The sequence below is a fragment of the Cnephaeus nilssonii genome, assembly GCF_951640355.1.
Source record: "Cnephaeus nilssonii genome assembly, chromosome: 12".
In the NCBI taxonomy this organism is placed as follows: domain Eukaryota; kingdom Metazoa; phylum Chordata; class Mammalia; order Chiroptera; family Vespertilionidae; genus Cnephaeus; species Cnephaeus nilssonii.
This window is the reverse complement of record NC_137083.1, coordinates 67,151,594-67,175,969: the sequence shown is the minus strand read 5'-3', so window position 1 is coordinate 67,175,969 and position 24,376 is coordinate 67,151,594. Positions and strand designations below refer to the sequence as shown.

General features: G+C 40.0%; 1 protein-coding gene across 3 annotated transcripts in view; it reads right to left on the bottom strand.

The window, feature by feature from the left end:
• CADPS2 (calcium dependent secretion activator 2) overlaps positions 1 to 24,376 on the bottom strand; it is a 484,731-nt gene that overhangs the window by 312,502 nt on the left and 147,853 nt on the right. For all 3 annotated transcript variants that reach the window (XR_013814316.1, XM_079786439.1, XM_079786438.1), the window contains exon 3: positions 11,483 to 11,815. Coding sequence is in view for 2 of the 3 variants with exons in the window: in XM_079786439.1 (XP_079642565.1) it covers positions 11,483 to 11,815 (333 nt within the window). In the remaining variant the exon portion in view is untranslated. The remainder of the gene's footprint in view (positions 1 to 11,482; positions 11,816 to 24,376) is intronic.

The window sequence follows — 24,376 nt, the reverse complement described above, 5'->3', positions numbered from 1 at the left end:
TTCCTTTCACTTTCCTCATGATTCCTTTCCCTCCAATTATTCATTCAATCCTCCTTTATTAATCCATTATAAAGCCTGTTAAACTGACCTATGAGTCAGGCACAAAATGGGAAGCACTGGGGGCTACAGATGTGAACCAGGTGGATGTTTCTCTGTACTCATTCCTTCCCCTCTCCCATTCCTATCATTAAGAGGCCTGTACCACACAATATGACCATGTCTTAGTAAAGATCCATCTAAAGATCAAATTAGTACTGAGTACATTAAACACCCAGGAGCATGCAGATTAATTTGTCCATTTGCTAAATAACTAAAAAATGACCATGTTACCTTTTGAAACTCGCCTTAACAAGAAAAAGATAAGTAGGAGCAAGCCAGGTCAACAGGATAGTGGAGTTGGAATGTACATGGAAAACAAAGAAAAGGGAAGATGTTCCAGTAAGAGGCACCAAGTCTGGAGTTGAGACTAGACAATGGTTTGGGAAATGAAATACTTTGGGGTTGGGGGAAGGGGGACTTGGGAGATGGGTCTGGAGAGAGAGGAAGGGCTACTTCATGAGCTAATCTTCACGGCAGGGAGTATGGAGTTGGTTCCTACATCAGTGAGAAGTCATTAGAAGGTTTTACCTCTTTTGTAGAAACATATCATAAAAAAGAAAAGGAAAGGAATTGCATGGAGCTAAAAATTGGGTCAGCTGTCATACAGCTTTTCAGCAGTGGAACACAGAGAGGGAGGATCAGATCATCAAGCAAAGAAATAATAAAGTGATGCTTACATTCCACCCCAAAAAAAGGTTTTGAGCAGGTGAAGGGCATGATCAGATCTGAGCTTTGGAAAGGAGAGATCACTCTGTCTCCAGCACAAACAGGAAGTCTATTTGTTTATTTAAAAGAAGACCTGGGGTTACCATTCTAAAAAAATATGTTCCCAAGTTGATTTTAAAAATCAAATTCATTTTAACACAAGGTTAAAAATAGGCAAGATTTTTGTAAACTAAATCCTTATTGCAAAGGAGTTTCTCTGTCATCTCAAAAACAAACACACTTATAAATTAAACTTTATCATAGGTCTGTATGTATATGAAAAACATAGTATATATAAGATTCAATATTATCCATGATCTCGAGCTATCCACTGGGGGGGGGGGCGGTCTCAGAACGTATCCCCTGCAGGTAAGGGGACTACTGTAATGTCGGGCCATGTAAATAGCATGCCTATATACCCAGTTGTTCAAACCTTCGTGTCATCATTGAACTCTTTCCCTCACAGCCCACATCCAACCCAATCTAGTCATGTAGAGTAAAACCTAGAATCACATACTTGAGGGAGACCAGAATTTAGGTACTGTGAGTCCTTGACCAAGACTCTTTCTACTTTAGTGTGGTGGAGCGTTTCCCTAGCTACTGTATGCACATGCCATTTTGCAAGTACAGTTGTACATATTGTCATGGAGAAAATATTGTTTTCTTTTTTAACCCTCCAGAGAACTTGGTTTTGTATACCACTCCCCACCACAACCCCCAAAAATGAGAGAAGGAAGAAGAAAAGCCTGAATGGATGGCTTGTAGATGTGAGGCATTAGACTTTGCAATGGTGGTGACACACCTGTCTCTGGTGCCGATTTGGGCTATGAGATAAAGGAAATGGGGATATGGAGTTTGTGGTAGGAACCGGAGTCAAGTCCTCACTCCACAAAGACTTCACCTTAACTCGTTTTTATTTTACTTTAAATTTCTGATTTCAACAGTTTATGTGATGACAGATTACCTACCTCACAGATGGCCTTTCTTGGCACAGGATATTTTCCAAGTCTTTGAAAGAGGGTCATTCAACCCTGACAATAACAGATGCCCAAATGTATCTTTATTCTCTGCAATGCCTCTAGTACCTATTACATAGAGCCTTTTACAACTTACCAAAATATTTCACTGGTTTGACAAATATTTAGTACAGAAGATAGAGTTGTATTTTCCTCCTGTTCATTACACAAGGATTACTGTTTCCACACTCAGACTTCTCTAGGCTAGGGAGTTTTTAATCTGGACCTTTGGGAGTCTATGAACCTATTCAAGTTGTGGTGAAAATCTGGTAGAGATATGTGTGTTTTTCCCCTTGGGGAACTGTTTAAATTTCATAGCTTACCAAAGATTCTCAAAGGGGTGGTTAACTCGAAAGAGGCAGAGAGCCATGTTCTAGGAGAAACTTCTGTATAGAAGCTTCTGTTTATTTGTTCTAAAAGAGTCTGCAATGGCTTTCAAACATAAGCCATGGAAAACGGCCACAACAGACCTACACATCATCAACCCTACCCTTACAGAGTTTTGTTAAATTCTTTGGAAAGGGACAGTAAGACATAGGCTATTAACAATGTTGACTTGAATGGCCCTTGACTTCTTCATTAACTTTGCTTTTTTCCTCCACTGCACAGCAAGCAGTATTGCAAAGTCTTCAGCAGCTACAAAAAGTGTGTCCTTCCAGAAGTTCACACTTTATACAGAAAACAGTAAACACTGTATGTAAATCAATATAATTGGTACAAGACAGTTACTGATCAAGTATTGTGGGGATTCAGTGATGGAAGAGATGTTTCTCCTGGCTGACAGTAACAAGACTAATCTGTGAACACTGAAATATTAAAAATGGAGTTTGAGGGGTAGAGAAAATGCTGACCTGATGCAGCAGTCTATTAGGCTTGACTTACAAATCTCAAACCCTGAGCTGTCCATGCCCCACGCCTCTCGTGATCCGTGGAAACAGCTCTGAGAAAGAGAGGTCTCAGAGATGTCCAGCAAATATCTCTTTGCAGAAGTCCTGGGGAGGACCAAAAGCATGTGTTGGGGGCCAACTATCTGACAGTTAAGAACATTTTAAACACGCCACAAAAATAGTTTTACTAAGTTTAGCCCAACAGCTCCATTTTATAACTTGTGATATCATTCTTGTAGTGCTTTAAAAACTATAAATGTTAAATACTTGGATAAATTAAATCTCCTATTTTAAACAAAAAAAAAAAAGATCTTTTAAGAAGTGCTTTTCACACCCTGTTGAGCATCATTACCATCTCTGATTAATCTATTTTCTAGAATCAGGATACTAGACAGAGGGATTAATGGCTGTATTTTTCCATACTGATGCCTTTGTACATGCTAACCCCCAGTGTCAATGTGCCCTTCTTCCATCCATGAACAAAATCAATTCGATTTTTCTCTGTGACCCCACTCTAATTATGGTGTAACTCTTCAGACATATTATACTGTGTTATTCTTGTAATATTCATTTTTATGCGTTAGTTCTAAAAACACAAAGTAGACTAGGATTTGCACTGTTATGGAAATTTAGTGTTTTCCCTAAGATAAATTCATATGCTGGTCCACTGTATTTAAATTACCTATAAATCTGGGGAGTTACAAATAATCTATCATGAACAATAACCAACATGAACCTAACAGTGATTCCAAAAGAACACTCTACGCAACATTTTACCATATAATTTTCTAGTTGCCCAGTGATTGATTTATTTTGACAGTGCCATATGTATGGGTTTTTCAACATAACCTTAAAACACTGACTGAAGCTTTAAGTATTAGCAAATTATTTTATCAATACACCTGTTAATTATCCACTATCACTTGAATCACAAATTATATATATCATAAAGACAGAGCATAACTCTACCCTACTGACTGATCATTACAGTTGTTTCCTGTACTAGCCCCCTCCCTCTCTCAGCCCACAAGCACACACGTTGGTCTTAGCTTGTTCTAGATGTCAGAATGTCTGCAGCCATTTCTCAATACAATGTCATAAGGGGCCTCTCTCCTGAGTTCCATCTCTCCACCTCCAAGTGAAGGCAAAGAATTTCTTTCAGGCACCCCACAATAATCTCAAATTAAAACTGAACTGATGTTCTTTTCTATCCACTCTTCAAACTGACTCCATTTCTACATGGTTCTGACTACCCATAATCAGGCTAATATCTCAGAGGGTGGGAGGGAGGAAGGGGCGGGGGAGGAGAAAAAAATGAGAACAGGGAGTAAATGATGAGAACAAGTAAATATGAATGAGAGAGATGATCTCCAAACACCTTAAGCCTAGTATTCAGGTCCTCCCATGTTTTACCAAGCTAACTTTCTAACCTCTTAGATAATTCCATTATTTATGCAAATTAGCTTTTTCATTATTTACCAAACATGATACACTGTCCGATCATTTTTTTATTTTTCAGTTACAGTTGACATACAATATTATATTAGTTTGAAGTGTACACTTCAGTGATTGGACATTATAAAACTTATTAAATGATCATCCCAAAAAAATCTCATACGCATCTGATACCATACATAGTTATTAGAATATTGACTATATTTCCTATGTGTACTATACACCCCTATAACTATTCTGTAACAACCAATTTGTATTTCTTAATCGCTTTATCTTTTCCACCCATACCCCCAATACCTCTCCCATCCAGCAACTGTCAAAATTGTCTCTGTATCTATTCATCTGTATCTGTTCTGCTGATTCACTTATTTTGATTCTTTAGATTCAATTGTTAATAGATATGTATTTATTACCATTTGATTGTTCATATTTTTATTTTTCCCCTTCTTATTAAAGAAGACCCTATAACATTATATTTAATACTGATTTGGTGGTGATGAACTCCTTTAGCTTTTTCTTGTCTGGGAAGCTCTTTATCTGACCTTTAATTCTAAATGATAGCTTTGCTGGGTAATCTTGGTTGTAGGTCCTTGCTTTTTATCACTTTGAATATGAATGTTTCTTGCCAATTCCTTCTGCCCTGCAAAGTTTATGTTGAATATATTTTCAAATTCTTGCTCACTCTCTTCTCTTCCTGACACCCAATGATGTGAATGTTGGTAAGCTTGAAGTTGTCCCAGAGGCTCCTTACACTGTCTTCATATTTTCGTGTGTTTTTTTCTTTTGGCTGTTCGAATTGGGTGTTTTTCCCCTTCCTGATATTCCAAACTGATTTGATTCTCAGCATCCTCTACTCTACCACTGATTCCCTATAAATTATTCTTTATTTCAGTTAGTGTATCCTTCATTTCTGACTGGTCCTTTTTTATGTTGTTGATCAATAAGTTCCATGAGCATCCTTAAAACCATTGTTTTGAACTTCGTATCTGGTAGTTTCCTTCCATTTCATTTAGTTCTTTTTCTGGAGATTTCTCCTTACCTTTCATTTGCAATATGTTTCTTTTTCTCTGCATTTTGCCATCTTTTCTGTTGTTTTTTTTTTTCTGTGTATTAGGTAGAGCTACTATGTCTCCCAGACTTGGTAGAATGGCCTTATGTAGTAGGTGTCCTGTAGGGCCCAGTGGTTCAGCCTCCCCAATCACCTGAGCTAAGCACTCCAGGTGTTTCCCTGTCTGGGCTGTGTGCACTATCCTGTTGTAGTTGAGCCTTGATTGCTGATTGCATCACTGGGAGGGCTTGATATCCAGGCCAATCGGCTGTGAGGAGCAGCTGGAGCCACCCAGCACAAGCTACAGAGCAATCTGCAGATGGCTGCTACTTGCATTGGGCGTGGAGGTGCCCAGGAGAGGCCAGGCTGTGAACCAAGGAGGGCTGCTGTTGGTGCTGGGCTTGGGCCCACTTATCAGGAGGTATGGGGCACCCTGTGGCCAGCTGCTGCTTATTGGAGAGATTTTAGGACAGTCTGAGGCATGAGGCAAAAGAGGCCAGTTATATGGAAAAGCCATTGGAAATGGCTTGGACTTGCCAGTTGGGTGGGGTGGGGTCTCAGGGAATCACCAGGGCAGGACAAACAGTGTGGGCCAGGTTGATGGAGACACAGATAAGGTGCCTGCCTTTTGGCTCTGTGGTGGGGAGGGCTCGGCAAAGGAGCAATGGCTTCTGCTAGCACTTCTGTCTTGGAGAAAGCTGTCCCCCTCCAGCTCTTGCCCTGATGCCAGACAATTTAGTTCCTCCCTGTATGTCCCTGGTTCATTTCAAGCTGCTGCTTCAATGCTGTAGCTCAGAGGGAGCGAGTCTGAGTAAGTCTATCCATGAACCCTTTAAGAATTGCCCGGGAATCCGGAAATCTCAGTATCACTCATCCACATACCCTACTGGTTTTTACAGTCTGGAGATATGGGGACTTCTCAGCACTGGAATCCTGGGATGAAGGGTCTGGTATGTGGCTGGGACCCTTCGCTCCTCATGGAAGGACCTTAGCAACCAAGATATCCCTGATAAAAAACTGCCACATGTGGGTGTGGGACCAGCCTATTTTTGTGCCTCTGCCCCTCCTACCAGTCTCAATGTGGCTTCTTTTTTAATTCCCTAGTTGTAGGACTTCCATTCAGCCAGAGTTCAGACAGTTCTGAAGGATGGTTGTTCTGTAGTTTAGTTGTATTTTTTTTTAATGTAGTTTAGGGTAGAGGCAAGTACCATGTTTAACTACACCACCATCTTGACCAGATGCCTCCCAATTATATATTTTGCTTGTGTTCCTCCTGCCTGGGACTCTCTTCTTACATACCTTCATTGCCCAGATCAATCTCCAAATCTTCTGAGAAGACTACTTAACCAATCATGTAGTAACAAAGCAGGTACTATCTGATAACATATCTTTCATAGTTGTCTTATTGTTGAACTCTGATACTTAGGACTTTACCTCAAGCTGCAATGTATGCCCTCTATTAGCACACCCTACCCTAAACAAAATCCATCTCCAATGGTGGGACTCATATAACTAGACTCAATTTTAATGCAAATACTAAGAATAATTCCTGTATTTAAAAGGTCCTTAGACCCTAAGGAACTCCATGCTGACCCATCTTCCATGAGGCAATCTCCTTCAAAACCAAAAACAAAAAAAAACCCGTCCTCCCTTTTTCTTGATCACCGAGAATTAGCCAACAACCACCAGGTAACTAAAACTTGTTTTGGAATTTCATACAACAAAAAGAACATGAGGGAATGAAGTTATCCCTCTATTCAGAAGAGCACACTGCCTGTATGATGTTATGTATGAACCAGATAGCATCTGTCTGCTGGAGGAAAAGTTTTCAGAGAACTCCTTTATATCTACCTTCTAAATTATGTATAAAAACCTAACTCAGAAATAGCAGTTCTGCCATGGATTCTCATCGCGTCTTAAAAATGCATTTCCCAAACCACACTTTCTTTTGAATACTTAAAAGTAGGGAAAAGATAAATGAGTTAATTAGATATAAAATTACCCTATGTGAACTGAACTAAACTATATTAAATAATAGATCAAATGTTCAAAAGCAAGAATATATAAAATTTAACCTCAAACATAAAAACCCTGGAACTTCAACAGCCTGGAGAATATGCATGCATATTCTCTAAAATAGTAGATATAATTTGGCAAATTTTTACACGTCATGAAATTTTCTCTAGTTATTTTCATTTGGTATTAACAGTGTATCTTCTGGACAAAAGGAATGAGCTAATATTTTCAAGCAATTATTTACTAACTATACTCACCCCAATAAAGTAACTGAATATACATTCACATTACTAATGAAATAATGCTGAAATTGAGAATTTAGCACTAAATAAAATAACACATGCACTATCAGTGTTATTAAAGAACAGTAACCTCATAAAGTTCTCATGGTAAGGATTCAAGAAAAGTCCCCATGTGGATCAGGCAGAAAGAGGGGAAGAACAGCCATTATTAAACACCCTGGATTCTTTTCCTTAACAAAGGGGGACAGACTTTGCCAGAAGGAGCACTGACAAGCTGTCTCAGCGGAAGGAAGATAAGGCTGCCTCTGTAGTCCTTTGCAGCCTTTCTATGACTTCCATTGGGAAGAACAAACAAACAAAATCCAGAGTGAACAGGAGGAAAGACCTCAAGAAAATAGACTGGGGATGCTGTAACCAGAGAAGGGAATCCAGTACATGGGTGAAAAGGGAAGCAATACTCTTAGACAAGGGACAGAAAACCTTGCGAAGGTTACAGCCCAAGATGTAGGCCCACTAAAAGAGTGAGGCTTACTCGGGTAATAGAATACGCGCTATTCCCCAACACCTTGCCACAACACCAACACAGCTCTAGGACAATAACAGTCAATCACAGCTAAAAGATGCAAGACACTGACCCTCTCTGAGGAGGAATACGTAAGGAAACCCAAAGTCAAGAGGAAAGACAAGGATACGAGGAGAACTTGAAACTTCTTGTACCTATGGCTACAGTAAACAGTAAGCATTGCCCAACTCCCAGTCAGATCAACAAATATCATCACACTAAAGGCAAATACATTTCAGTTCTTGTAACCTGATGCAACGTGTCTGGATTTCAACAAAAAATTACAAAGCATGCCAAAAGGAAAAAAGAAATAGTATAGAGAGCAAAAACAAGCATCCAAACCAAGTTTAGATGTAACAGAGATGTTAGTTATCAAAGAAAAAATGTAAATAACTATTATTAATATGTTAAGGGCTTTAATGGAAAAAGTTGAAAACAAAAAGAAAATACAAAGAGAAAAAACTCCAAGACAAACAAAACAGACCATCCCAGAACTATGGGACAATATCAAAACTATAATACCCGAAGGAGGAGAGAACGGGACAGAAGGCATATTTCAACTAGTAATATCTGAGAACTTTCCAAAATTAATGACAGACACCAACCCAGGAATCACAGAACACACCAAGCAAGAGACATATCAAAGGAAAACCTAAACATATTCATATTTAAATGGCAGAAAATTATGACGATAAAATATTGACGATAAAATCCTGAAGGAAGCCATAGGACAAAAACACCTTGCCTGTAGAGAACCAAGAAGACCTATATCAGACTTCTCATCAGAAACCATACAAGAAGAGAGTGGAGTGAAATCTTCAGTGTTGAAAGAGAAAAAGAGCTAACCAATAATTGTGTGTCCAGTGAAATTATTCTCTAAACATGAAGGAGAAACAAAGTATTTCTCAGACAAACGAAAACTGAAGGGAATTCATCACCAGAAGTTCTGCCTTTTAAGAAATATTAAATGAAGTTTTTCAGAGATAAAGATACTGATATAGGTAAAAAACTAAATCAACATAAAGGAAAAAAAAGGAATAGCACAGAAGGAACCAATGAAGGTAAAATATAATCTTTTCTTTTTTTCTTAATTGGTCTAAAATTTTATAGCATATAATCAACAAAATGAATAAAAGAAATGTCATAAGAGATGGGAAGAAGGAATTAGGAATTCTCTATTATGGGATAGCATTACACTTATCACCTTATTGTGTTATTTGGAGGTAGACTTAGATTATTTCAAAATGGATATTGTGAACCTTAGGGCAACCATTAAATAAATTTTTTTAAAAACCAAGTATAAGTAGTACATAAAAATAGGATATAAAATGGAATGATAACATGTTCAATTAAAAGTAGAGAAGGCAGAAAAAGGAGGGGAGACAAAGAACAAATGCAAGGAAGTGACAACACAAAGACTGCACAACTTAATCCAAGTAAACTCTTTCAAATATGAAGAGTCTAAATACATCCATTAGAAGGCAGAGATTGTGAGGTTGGATTAAAAACAAACAAACAAGATGCAACTATATGCTCTACAAGAAACCCACTTTAAACATAAGGAATCATATAGGTTAAAAGTAAACAGATGGAGAAAGGCACCCCATGTTAATCCTAATCAAAAGAAAGCTGGAGTAGCTATCTCAGTATAAGACAAAGTAGATTTCAGAGGGGAAAAAAGAGGGACTTTATATAATAATAAAGGAATTAATTCCACAAAAAGACATATTCTGAAAGTGTACAAACCTAACAGAGCATAAAAATACATGAGGCAAATACTGATAGAATTTTTTAAAAAATAAATCTATTGTATTATTAATAAATCTATTGAATTATAAGTACATATGTTCCAAGTCATAGAGGACATAAATCAGGGGATCCACACCATTGCTTTAGAAGTTATCTTAAAAGCAAGGAAAGGATTAATTTTAAAATATCTTGAGTTAATAAACAAACTCTTAGGTTCACATATATTTATGACCCTGGAACATCCAGTATAAATTCTCATGCATATGTAATAACTCCTTTTCTGGGTCTATCTGCTCTATTAGACCTTGGCATATGGAGAATAAATATTTTATCTTACTCAGCTTGATTTCCCCACTACCTAGCAAGTTTTGGACTTGACTAAATACCCAATAAATACCTACTGAATCTGAATTTTACTACTAAATTAAGTTAATTAATATTTAACTGTAAAGTAAGCTATCATTTGATTAAAAATACAAACTCCCAGTTTCATTTATCTTTTAAAGAAGGAAATTTTGGTTTTACAGTCACCTTCCACTATTATCAAACTGCCAATGGGTGTAATAACACAATTAGAAACAATTACCATGAATGCACGATTGTTCACAGGGTTAAGGTGCCACATTGCTTTAGTATTATTTAACTCTGTTAATTTATTCATCTTAAATGATACACAAATTAGTAATACAAAGTAAATGATGGATAGAATGTCAAAATTAAGAGAAGTAGATCTGCAAAAGATTAAAAATAAATGTAAACATATGAACAGTGTAGAAGTATAACTCTTAATGAACTGGTTAACATTTTTTTTTTTTATTGATTTCAGAGAGGAAGGGAGAGGGAGAGAAAATCACTGATTGGCTGCCTCCTGCACGCCCCCTACTGGGGATCGAGCCCACAACCCAGGCATGTGCCCTTGACCAGAATCGAACTCGGGACCTTTCAGTCTGCAGGCCGATGCTCTATCCACTGAGCCAAACCGGCCAAGGCTGGTTAACTTTTAAATACCAGAACTTTGTCCATTTAAATTGTATATCAGGGCATAGTTAAATAATTTATACCTCTAAAATAAGCAAACAAAATGCAAATAGGGAAGGAATACATTATTAGACAAATCACAGGGTCTAAAGATGAAAGACTTGGAAAAAAACATGATATTTTATTGAGCTTTTACATATGTATGATTTGAATGAGAACAGAAAAGAAAATACATTATTCACTGTAATCACTTTAAATTATGCAGTTTAGGATTCATTGCCAATTAATTTCTATCTGGCTAGGTTAGAGAAAAAAATCTGAAATTTCAGTTACTTCCATAACATTTTACGTATCTGTATGTAAAATTATTTTGCACTGAGGAATAACTGTTTATTAAACTGCCAACCTTCTTTAGATAACAGATTATTTCTATTTTACTATTTGGACATGCCCCTTATATACCAAACAGGCACAAATCTGATGCCCTAAAACTGGGCACATGGGAATATTTATTTACTAGATAAAATGTACTGATGTTCTTTTTCCTCTATCAAATAATTCAAAACCTTCTTTACAAATATCACTATTTGATTAAAATTATATTTCACTCAACTTTTCAACCAAAGTGATTATATAGAAAGTAAAGGACATCTCCCTAGGCTTGTAAACAGTTGAGGTTCACTCTGAGTCCAGCAGGGTAATGGGAAATACGATGGGCCACTTACCTGACATGCATTATAAAGGAGTTGGTGCTCCAGTTTCTTAATACCCAGAATCTGCTGAAACATTTCATAGAGCTGTTCTTTGCTCAGAATAAGTTCAGACACAGCACTGAGGGTCATCCTATTGGGCTGTTTGCACAAGTCCTCTTCACCCCTGTAAATGGCATCGTATTTGGCTATCCATGAGCTCAGCACTGTCTCTTTGCTTAAGCCATCAATTTCTGGCAAACTCCGCACGCGTTTCTCGATGTTCTTCTTAAACACCTCTCTGAAGTCATTAGCAGAACATCCTCCACTCTGAACCATTCTGGCCACTCGATCACTCTTCAGAAAAACCTGGAAGATAAAAATAAAGAACAAAACCCCGTTTATAACTAAGCAGAGACACTAACACACTTGCTTGTAGCAATCTAGCGAGTCTTAACACCAAACATTCCACAGTGTTCAAATGTTTTTTAATATATGGTAATGAATGAAATAATGGAGGCCCCAAATCTACTCTCTAAAATGTTGAAATATTTAGGAGAGACAGCAACCAGTGTTGAGGAACTGTAAAATGATCTTGATCTACATGCTATCTCCCACCTGTAAATCAAAGGCCTCTCTGCCAACAGAATCCTTTAAGAGTTGATTAAGAAAGTAATTGGAGATATGACTGTACTTGGGAGTTCTGGCTAGTTCTTCAGCAGGGATAAGGTCTCCTTTTGTTTGAGCGAGGATCTGAAGGCCAGTGTGCGGTAAGTCCAGGATCCAAGTCAATAGGCATCATGTATAACTCAATCACGAATGCTTCACATTTGGGCGTGAGGGTACGCCCGACCCCCTCCCTCATTTCACCAGTCCTCCAACTTGTCACACATTTCTTATAACCAGGGAGAATGGATGACAGAAAAGAGATGCTCGTGAAACCGCAACCTGGGCATATCAGGATGACGCTCCAATCAACTGAGCTACGTGGCCAGGACAGAAGGATTCTTCTAACTGGTTGTTCTCTTCTTATTTGGAGGCGCATGGCACCCACCCATGGGCAGCTTCTCTCCAGATCCCTGATGGTGGCTTCACACCGTCCCACCCCCATTGGCAGATTCCCAGTGAGTCCTGCAGGGCAGCACCTCCCTGGGGACCATTTCCCTCCAGCACCCAGAAGGCAGATTTCCACGAAGTTCACTTCTGTGAACTTCTCTGCCATCCAGTAGGACACAACCACGCCTTCTCCAGTGAGGTCTGATTCCAGCCTTGGGGATGGGGGACTGGAACCCTCTTCCAGATTCCTTCCTTCCTTGGATGCTGTGTCCCCCTATCTGCTACTCCTGTGTCCTTATGTTCCTTACTCATGTTGTCAATCCCATTTTGTTTGTATATTAAATTTTCCCTGTTCAATTATTGTGTGGCTTCTGGCTCCAGATTGCACCCTGGAAATACTGAAACACTATATGTAATATTATATCTATGGGAAAATACTTGAAGTTGAAACAAGCAACTTTTGAAAACTTGTAATTTTGTGTAAAGCTGGAATGGCAAGGTATTTTTAAAGTGCAATATAACTGAAGACTGGCTTCAGAAAAACTTTTAATTACTTGATATTTAATATTCCAAGTTGGCAGGCATTTCATTTTTTCTAACTTTTGCCTAACACAGTCAGTGCTAAATTCCACCAAGTAATCAAACCACAGTTTTGAAGCAAAGACTCTAATGAACTTAAGTATCTGGATTCTAAATTTCACCTTATAAAAGCCATACCTAAAGCCATACTTAGTCCGATTACATGTTATGTAATTGGCATTTATCAAGTGAACAATGTGTCAAGCATTTTGCTAAGCATTAGAGACACAAAGATAAATGAACCTAAGGCCCTGCCCTCCAACAGCTCATGCTCCCTGAGGGAGACAGAACAAACAATAAGATACAATCAGGTAAGAGAATAATAGAAACCTATGCAAAGGGAGGAAAAGCTAAGGAGAAAAAAAATTAGGAACTCTGTTGGGGAAGGTGGGGGGTTCACAGGGTAGAGACGACAGACCTACAATTTTATTTGGCCTGTGGGTTAAGTGAGGGGTAAAGTGAGAATAAAATACATTTCGGGAAAATAAAAGGACAGGATTAAAAAGCACAGAGGCAGTCCACAGCATGGCCTTCTAAGGGAAATAAAAATGTTCATATTGCAGCAGCCTTAAACATAAGGGTGAGGGCAGCAAAGGTTGGGCCACACAGACCAACAGAGACCAGACAGCAAGATGCGTGTGTGCCACGCAAGGCATCGGTGCTCGCTCTGGGACCAGGAGTTAGGGATGTGGGCAACCAGGGACTGAAATGCTGAGACACACGAGTTGGAGAAATAACTGGCAATAGCATCAAAGGTAAGAGGACAAGTGACCAGAGCAGAGGTTGGGATATCAGTTATCAGAGGAGTACAGCAGACCAGGTGAGAAACAGTAAGGGTCTAATCTAGGCCAAAGGTCATGGGCTAGAGAGAGAGGGAGAAACAAGAGAGCAGGCTGAGAAAATGAACAGATCTTGGTGATTTACAGAATGTGAAAGTAAGGCAGAAAAAATATTATGATTCACATGTTTTTTAATGGGGTGCCTGGATTCTACTAACCTAGAATAAAGAACCAAATAATACAGGTAGAACAACGCGTGCACGCGTGCGTGAGAGAGAGAGAGAGAGAGAGAGAGAGAGAGAGAAATGAGAGAAATGTTTGTATATGGTGGTGGGTCATGGATAATTCAGTTTTGTTAGAGGTCAGCTTTGCAGACAAAATACAATACAAATAAAAATGAATCAAGGACAAAACTCTATGAAACATCTTCCTTTAAATGGCTGACAGAACAAGTGGATACAGGGGAGGCCAGCGGGGCAGGGGAGGAGAAGAGAAAATCAAATGCCACAATAAAAATCACTTAAATTAACAAGAGAACTGGTTGATCTTCATCACCACTAGGTCTCCTTTTGCAAAGAAGAGTTAGTGACATGGTGAAGAATGGAAGCCAATTGGCAGGAGGGAGAAGAGGACCAGTGGCAATGAAGTAAGACAGCAAATATAAATTGTTCTTTTAAAGTGCTTGAGTAAAATAAGAAGCAAGATAGAGGAAGGCAGAGCTAGACCAGAAAATTACATATAGGCAATGGGGAAGACCACTCAGTAAGAAGGGACAGATTGTGGTAGATGACAGAACATAATGCTGCAATGTCACGTCTGAGATTAGTTCGTAAAAAACGGTAGGGCCTTCTCTCTCTCATCACTTGCCCTAGGGCCGTGGTCGGCAAACTGTGGCTTGCGAGCCACATGCGGCTCTTTGGCCCCTTGAATGTGGCTCTTCCACAAAATACCACGGCCTGGGCGAGTCTATTTTGAAGAAGTGGCATCAGAAGTTTAAGCTTAAAAAACTTGGCTCTCAAAAGAAATTTCAATCGTTGTACTGTTGATATTTGGCTCTGTTGACTAATGAGTTTGCCGACCACTGCCCTAGGGGAAGCAAGCTGCCAGGAGGCAAAGACCCCAGACCCTCAGTCTAAAAGTGCTCAGTGGCCTGCCAAGAACCACATGAGTGGGCTAGAAAGCAGATTCTTCAGTCCCAAATGATCCACGAGGTAACTGCAGTCTCAGCTAACAGCATGACTACAAGCTCTTCATGAGAAACCCTAAGCAGAAACAGCCAGCTACTGGTAAGCCACACCCCGATTCCTAATCCTGAGAAACTGTGAGATAACATATATTTGTTTTATGCTGCAAATTTGGGGATAAGCTGTTACACAGCAACCCATAAATACACTCATAAATCCACATGGCTCACTCTCTTCATTTGGGTCTCAGTGCCATCATTTCCTGAAAGGAAGCTCTGTCCCTCCCCAATTCATCACCCTCCCCTCTGACCTTGCTCCACCAGACATGTATTTATTGTCCGTTTCCCCAAACTAGAAAGTAGAGGGCACCAGAGTCCTCGTTTGGTTTGCCAGTAAAGCCAGTGCCTGATCTAGAGCCTGCCCCATACACAGTAAGAAGTCAATAAAGATTTGTTGAAAAAAGTCATGACTATCTATCTAAAGGATTCTCCAAGAAGAGGACTCAATCTGCCTCTAGCTCACAGGTTTCCTAAGAGATGATGATTGTGGGAGAGGAACTCAGAAACTGAAAGTGTGAGAAGAGATCAAGTTGAAAGGCATGAGCTCCCGAAGCTGGAGAGATTTTTGCATGAGAGAGGAAGTACCAGGATCTGAAAGCAGGAATAAAGGGCAGTTCTCCCGGCCCAAGGTGCAGGGGAGGCAGGAAGGCTGCTTTCCCTCCCTGTCTCCTCGTTAGGGTGCCCCTCCGTTCCCCATCCGTTAGGTCTGGGGCACTCCACTCTGCATATGCTCCCAATCCGGGCACCACCACAGTGTGATCCATCAACTCCTCCTAGTTTACTTAAGCTTCAGACTTGGAGCTGCAATACCAGCCAACAGCTTTTCTTACATGTCCCACTGGGCCCCTAAACTAAACAAGTCTCAACAGGAATTCATGACTTTTCCAATTATTTGTTCTGCCTCCTGCCGACCTGCTTCAGTGAATGTCAGAAACCCATTTCCCTCCTTGAGAGACCTGGGTGCCACTCTCAGACTCCTCCATCATCTCCATGTTATTTTCCCCAGCAGACAATCTGTCACCAAACCCTGCTGATTCCACCCCTAAATCCTCTCCAACCCCTCTCTTCATGCCCCACACTGGGACTTAATTGCCTAAGAGCAATAGCCTCTTCTTACCTGGCCCTCCTGCCTCAGAAGTTTCCCCAACATTTTCTCTTGACTGCCATTACGCTAATATTTCCTTTTTTAAAAAATATGATCACTTTAATCCTCCTTCAACTTAAAAATTCTTCACTGACTTTCCACCAAAACCATCTCCAAGGCCTCAGATCCTACTTTAACTGGCCTCAAATGAATTCTCTGGTTTCATCATAAGTCATTCTCTTTCATTCAATCTCCAGGCTCCAGTTCCACTGGCCTTTTAAAAAAAATCCACACTGTCCATCTCACTGTCATCTAATAGTATCTCTTAGCAACACTTCAGATCCCCACTCAAACTGACCTTCCTCGAAGATTCCTTTTCCCAGTCACCTTGAATGACTGTATTGTGTGTCTGTAATCTTAGTATCCTGTCTTTTTCCTTTAAAGTACTTATCACAAAAATGAAAAAGGATCGCAAGTCAAATTTATAGAACAGATTCCTTTATTAACTTTTGGTCGAGAATATGTTTGTATATTTTCAGAAAACAACTCCGAGACCATGTGGATTCCTGCAACAGAGAGGAAGTGACAGGAGTGCTCCAGCCATGAAGACAGAAGAGAAACAGTCCAGAGATGGAAGACGCTGACGATGCCTTGCCATACTAGCAGTCAGCAGCTGTGCGTCACTGCAGGTTGCCCAGGACCAAACCAGAGAGGGTCGGACCTGCATTACCACCATTTGTCCACCATCCAGAACTGAAATATCATTGCTGTTATGTACACATAAGAAACTGTTTGACATAGAAATTGGGACTCAAAAGAACTGTTGGCCCAGAAAGAAACTCACTATAGACTGATTCATTTGCCTCTCAGCATAACCATTATTGCTTGTCTCATTTTCGGTTCTTATAAGTGTATTTCTAGTATCACATGAGCTCATTCATCTAGGGGAAATGATGAACAACATAGACTGATGAACAAGAACAGCATCGATCAGACTGTCAGACCTCAGAGGGAAGGTAGGGGAGGGTGGGGATAGGGGAGATAGATCAACCAAAGGACTTGTGTGCTTGCATATGAGCCTAACCAGTGATCACGGACAACAGGGGGGTGGGGGCATACGTGGGGAGGGGTTTGGGATGGGAATGGGGGGGATGAGGATAAATATGTGATGCCTTAATCAATAAAGTAATTTAAAAAAAAGAAAAGAAGGAAAATAAAGAAAAAAAAAGTACTTATCACTTTGGAACTGTAGTAATTAACTGAAAATTCTATTACCATCTTGTGTGTGTGTGTGTGTTTTTACTCACTAGTAAGCTCCATGAAGCCAAAGACGGTTTCATTCACTCTATCTGTAGCACCGAGCTAAGCACAGAGAAAGCACTTAGAAAACATCTACTGAACACATAAATGAGGAGTAAATAAATGATTTAGATAGTCAAGTTAATTTCCCCACCCCACACACTTAGTTAATGTAAATAATTAACCCGTCAGGTTTACTGATTTTCAATTAGGCATACAAAAGAAAGAAGTATAAGGCAGTGACCTTGTGTATGAGTGGGAGAGGGAAAGACATCTTAGATAAAAGGAAGCACAATGAGTGATGTCATAGGGGAAAGCAAAACTAGTTTGGTGAGGAAAACAAAATGTATATGTCTAAATAACATAACATTGTCTAATTCCCATAATCTGCTGTTCTTACAGAAATGACAGTTTTTAAAAGTAATTTTTCAGGTGTTGCTTATGAAACTATAAATGACGGATTTGGTCCCAGTAGACCTCAAAGATCTTATTCCTGTATCCTTTCATAACAGTTATCAATCAAATTAAAGGCAGGGAAAGTGTAGCCACAGGCAGAGACTGGTCCTAGAGCTGGTGCACAAGTGCGGGGACCTCTGTGAAATTCTGACTGGAGTACATCTAATACAGCACTACATTGTCACTGAAGCTGGCATGGGACAACTCGGTGCATCAACAAACCCACTGACGAGCAGACAGTCTGTCTTTCTAGAGCTCTTCACACATGAACTCCTTTTGTCCTCACAATCACCCGGTGCCTTTTCCATTTTCATTCTCTTGCAGATTAAATGGTTTTGGCTGGCCCAAGGTCATAAAGTTATTGAAAGAGTAAAGAGGAATCCAAAAGCAGCATTCCTTTACTTATTCCTTTCTCCCTCTCCCTCACCCCACCATAGCCCACTCCCATCAGAGCTCACCCCTGGCAGCCATAACTTCTGCTGGGTGATGGCCAACACCTGTGGAATTCCCAGTCAATGACCTTCTTGTGAAAATGCCACCACACACAACCAAGTCAGAGTGGGGATTAGGAACTTGACATCACAAAACTGTAATATACTGCGCATGTTGTACTTCTCCACATTTCAGTGAGGTTTAACTTGCACATGGGGTCCTCAGTGTGAACACTGTCAACCCTTTCCATTCACCTGCTCAGCTCAGACACAAAGAATTTACTAAATATGATAACAAAATGCTGGTAAACAAATGGCAAAATTGAAATGTGGTGACTATAACAAGAAACTATATGTGCAATGGGTAAGTCTGCTCAGCTGTCCAAATAAGACTTCAACCATGCTTATCCACAGAATCACCCATTGTTCATGCACTGCTTTTGATCTGAACTATGCATTGCTTCTTTGATTCAAGAGGATTGTATAATGAAAAGAGAAACATTAGCTGCTTGCCAACTCATTGTGGCTATTTATGAGATGGTTCCTGGGAAAGCTGCCAGCATGTGTTCAGCCAGGAAAATGTTGAGAAAGCACAAGAGCCCCACTTAAGAGATGCCTTTTTCTCTTTAATAATGACAAATAAAATACTGTAATAATTCTATGCTGTCCATAAGAGATTTTTAAACATTTAAAAAGGGGTTATCAATTCATGAAGGTTTTCTGCAGTGATGATTTGAGTTTCACTAGATAGCAAATAATTCCCAGTTTCCCAACATAAATACTACTTATCAGGTCAGTTTGCACGCCCAATGCCAGTCAATGGATTCCCTGCTAGCACTGTATTGTTCCAGTCTCTTCATCCAGCCAGGTCTCTCCCCCCACCTACCTTCCAGCCTTTTCTTCTTTTGCTTCTGAAAACATGTTTTTCTGTTCTAATAACGGGAACACTTGTTTAGCCCTCAACACTCTCCATAATTTCTTCCCCCATACCTCATCCCATATTTGTCCCATAACTATTTATCAAAATATACCATATGGTGGGACCCTGCTCAGTGCTGGGAATTTACTGGTGATCAAAATGATGTGAGTTTGCTGCCTTCACAGAGCATACAGTGGAGGAAATAATTATACATAAAAAAATGACTATGGCTTGGTGAATGCTACTGAGGATTTTTGTAACTAGGACAATTTGTAACAAGGTTTTGAATCTAGTTGAGAAGGTTATAAAAGGGTTCCCTCTAAGGAAGTGAGTGGAGATCTGAAGAGCAAGAGGAATTGGCTTGGAAATGCGAGGAGACCAAGGGAGGAGTGTGGCAGGTGGTGCTGAGGGGGACAGAGCTGGTCTAAGTGGGTTTGAAAAAGGCTCCTTGGGCTGCAATGAAGGGACCAAGGAGAATCCAGTGGTATGAGAGGAGGATGAAGAGGAGGAACGGGCTTTAGGTAAGCCCTGGGAAGGCATCTGGTCTTTATCCCAAGAGCATGGAATGCCATCCAAACATTTAAGTCAGGTGGACAGTCCCCTGAGTGGGGACTGGGCTCTCCCCTCCTCGGCTCTTGTCAATCTCTTGAGAAGGAATTCAAATGAGTGACAGAAAGCAAAGCAAGCAAATTTATTTAAAATGCAGTTGGTATGATGCACAAGCAGGCAACTCAGTTACTCTGAGTGCCCCACCCTGTGGGGTTCAAGGGGTTTTATACCTTTCCCCCTATAGGATTCAAAGTTCCCCCGCCAGATATCTTGGGCAGCAGAACAGGTTTCAAAGTCCCCTTCTACACTGTTGTGACTTATATCAGAATGTTTGTACATACATCTGGTCATCTTGTTTGGCAAGTCCTAAGGCAGTGACTTCTTTGTTCAGTGGGTGAGATAAACTTCCCCATCTTTCCCCCTCTCCTGTCCTATGAGCTGTCTATGCTATCTAAAAAGTCCTCTGATAAAAACTGCATTTTAAAAATAGCTACAATGTATTCTAGGGGCTTTACATATATTAACCACACAACCACATAAACTAGGTGTAACTATTTTAAAGGTAAAAAACAAGAGCAGGGAGAGGTGCAGACAAATACTCGAGGTCACATAGCCAAACAGTGGAGGGGTGAAAACTTAAGCCCCGAGATTCTTGCCGCAGAGCCCCCTTCTTTTATCACCATGCAATCGAATTTGGTGATTTCTCGGGTTATGGCTCATTAAACTGAGCTAGAGTGGGCAAGGAGTGGATGGATTAAAGAGAATCTGGTGTGTGTGTGGGGCGGGGGGACGCACTGTTATTCTCTGCCTCCTTCATGAAGCTTCCCACAGCTTGATGCCGTTCCTTTACTCTGAGCCTTCTCAGCACATCCCCACCCTCTCTGAAGGTATTCAACACGCCTGTCTTCATCATGTAGCAACTTGTGTACAGCATCATTGTGTCTTTCCCCTGCTAAGACTAGGAGTTTCATTAGAGCTGCACCTTTGAAGCTTCTGCAGGGGCTGAAGTCATTAGATACATAGAGTTTAAAGGAAATCACCAGGCCCTTAGAATATTAATGAACTCTGGAAAGTTACTGAATCTAAAAGATGGTGTTCTGACCAGTGCGGGAAGACATTTTCACTGATTCAATGTAAAGAACTAAACATAAGATTACAGAGTAATTTTAATAAAGCTCAATTTATTCAATATTTAGAAATCGTAAGTCCAACAAGTCTCTTCCTTGTAATTCAATGTTACTAAGAATAAACTGTGGGCCCTGGCTGGTTGCTCAGTGGTTAGAGCATCAGCCTGGGGACCAAAGGGTCTTGAGTTCAATTCCCGGTCAAGGGCATGTACCTTGGTTGTAGGTTCCAATCCCTTGGCCCCCAATCATGAGGGAGGCAACCAGTCCATGTGAGACAGCAATGTTTCTCTCTCTCTCTCTCACCCCCCTCATCCCCCTCCCCCTCTCCTCTCCTCTCTCTCTAAAGATCAATGGAAAACATATCCTCCAGTGAGGATTAACAACAACAACAACAAAAAAGGAGTAAATTGTAGGTTAATTTTTTGGATGTAGTGGAAAAAGAGCTATACTTTTTATTATATTTATGTAAAATATATTTCATATATTTATTATATACTCTATTTTTAAATTTATCAATGAATTCCAAAGGTTTGGAAACCATTAATTTAATCAATTCTGTTCCCTTATTTATCAAATGTGAAGAAATCATAACTTAAAACTTACAGCAAAGAAATTCTAATTTAAAAAATTAATTTGGGTAAGTGGTACACCTCAAGCCCTTTAGCTGTACACTATGAAGCAGGTGCTCTCCAAGGACCCTTCCTTATAATTGATCTAAATCCTTAAAGCAATTCTAACCACCAAACTAGCAACCTCTTCTCATGTTTTCTGTGGAAGGAATTGAGATGAGTTCTTTTATATCCAAAATAACATGTGATTTGAAAAGTATAAAACTATTTTTAGAAAAAAAATATGTGCATGCTAGTCCCATCATCTTAAAAAAATTAAGAAGTTTTTTTTTTGTTTGTTTGTTTTAGCTTTGCACAGTGGCAGTATCATAGCCAATGAGCTTTATCTGAGGCGCAATTATTGATAATTGGGAGAAAAATTACAACGTTTGTATAAAGCTTTTATTTTATAGAATCACATAACAGATCTTATAAGTCTTTCTTTATAGGTATTTTCCAACTCATTGATTACCTTAACTCTCCCTAAACTGATGGCAAATTTTCCTTACCCTTGTAACTACAGAATTTACCACTCTACTCACTCTGAGCACAAATTTAAACAGAGAAACACGATCACTGGGCTGAAGCTGGGCTTCCAACCTGTGGGACACTGAGCCTGAGATCCTGAAGGGGGAGCAAGGTCACGTTCACAGTGGAAAAGGGAGCCCTGGCACGGGAAATGTGATTTTCTAAAGCAAATGTCTATACGCATCCGAAATGCAGAAGCAGCCTCCTCTTCCACGGCCTCCCCCTCCCCCCATTTCATTCAATGTTCCAGGATACCACAGAAAATTCTGGAAGTTCCTGGGGTTGGGCTACCCTTATTCGGCCTAGTCTGTGAAGAAAAGTTGTTTTTTTCCCTCCATCATTGTAATGATATAGAAAATAAAATTTAAAAACTTAGTGTTTTATATTTGGAGTCTCATAATATCTAATGGTCAGTGAATCCTTAGAATGGTTTACCTTTATTATATGGAACAAACTATGCTCCCCCTGTCTCACAGCTTTACAATAGTCCTCTTTATTCCTACTGACGTTAATGGTGTAACTCTGTTCGCTTTGCTTTCACTTCTCCACTCTCCTCTCATCAGCTGGGAAATGATGGGCCAAGAAGCAGAGCGGAATCAGACCTGAGTGGTCAAGGTGCGGGGGGAGCTGAGAGACGGCCTTTCTGGGTCAGTGTCCTCACTAAACGTGATGTGACGGTGCCATGATATCTGGAAACATGAGAATTTCTATTTTGTTATGAAAATGTCCAAACACACAGAAAAACGGGGGGGGGGGGGGGGGAAGGTTATAGTGGTTTGGAAATCACTGACTTAATGAATCCCATTCCTTTACTTACCAAATTTGGAGAAATCAGAACTTAAAAACTAATGAACAATCTTTTATTCTGGCATGTACCTCCTACCTAGATTCTACGAGTAACATTTTAGTCTAGTTTTTCTTTCACATATCTATCCGTCCCTCCATTAATCCAAATTGTTTTTTGTTATGCGAGTCAGAATAAGTAAAAAACATGATTCTGTATTTACAAAATGATCCACAGTGGATTGGAAAACTATAAAAACTCGTCCTTTGCTGGACATACAATAGGTGGAGAAACTTTTCCTTGAGAAGAGGGATGATGTATTAATGTTGACAGAGGAAAAAAATATTAATTTGGGGAGAAAAGATATTCCTAAAAACTAAATCATTATATTCTCCACAACACTTACACAAGGATACAAGAGAATGAGCTACTAACCCTTTCATATTTTAGGTTTATAAAACATGAATCTGCAGGGTAGCAAGTTATTTACTCTTGCTAAGCCAAGAGCCTTTACAGAGAAATAAAGTTCCAAATGAAAATGAAACAAAAAAAGAAAATTTCTGGAAAGTAAATAAATCTTAAAAGCCAACATTCTGTTAAGTGGAGAAAAATGAACCCAAAATGTGACTACATTTTCCAGCTGTATAGTGGCTCTTAATACTTGTTGGATTATGTTGTTTATACCTTGTAGTTATTTATTTTTCCACCAGATGGCAACTCTGTGTGGAAGAACAATGTTTTTCAATCCCAGGATGTGATTTTCAGGGTTGTGAGGGACTTCAAAGGCACTATAAATCCAGCCCCCCTTCCAGAGCTTATATTCCCTCACCATCAAAATGACATCCAAACATCAGACTCCTTCGGGGAAGAGAAACGCTTGGTTCCCTGAGGCAATAGCCTGTCAATGGGCAGGACCAACTACTGGAAAGTGGTTCCCAGGTGGCAAAGCTCTCCTGATAGCTGTCATGCTCTCACCTACTTCTAACTTAGAAATTATAAAGGTCATTTTTCAAGTGTTTAATGGCAGCTAACACTGTCTTCACCATCCGGTGAAAGACACCCTGACTAACCTGGCAACTCGCCTTTGCACATGCCCCACGTTTCCTGTGTTCTGATGTAGGCACCTCATTCCTTTAAGGACATTGTTCAATTGTTTATGTTCTTGGTGAAGCCTCCTCTACTTAAAACTGTACCTCTGCCTCTAACAGTCCCCGTCCTGTTTCCTTTGTCTCCACAACACTTACAACTTTTTCACAGATTATATATTTACTAGAGGCCCGTTGCACGAAGATTCGTGCAATAGGCCTTACTTCCCCTGGCTGCCGGCACTGGTTTTCCTCCAGCACCCGGGACCCAGGCCTTCGCTCCAGCCGCAGCAGAGAAGCCAAGCCTCTTCAGTCTTCAGTCATCTTCAGTCTTCAGTCTTCTCTCGGGCCGGAGCCTTCAGTCTTCGCTCCGCACCTGCATATGCAAATTAACCCACCAGCT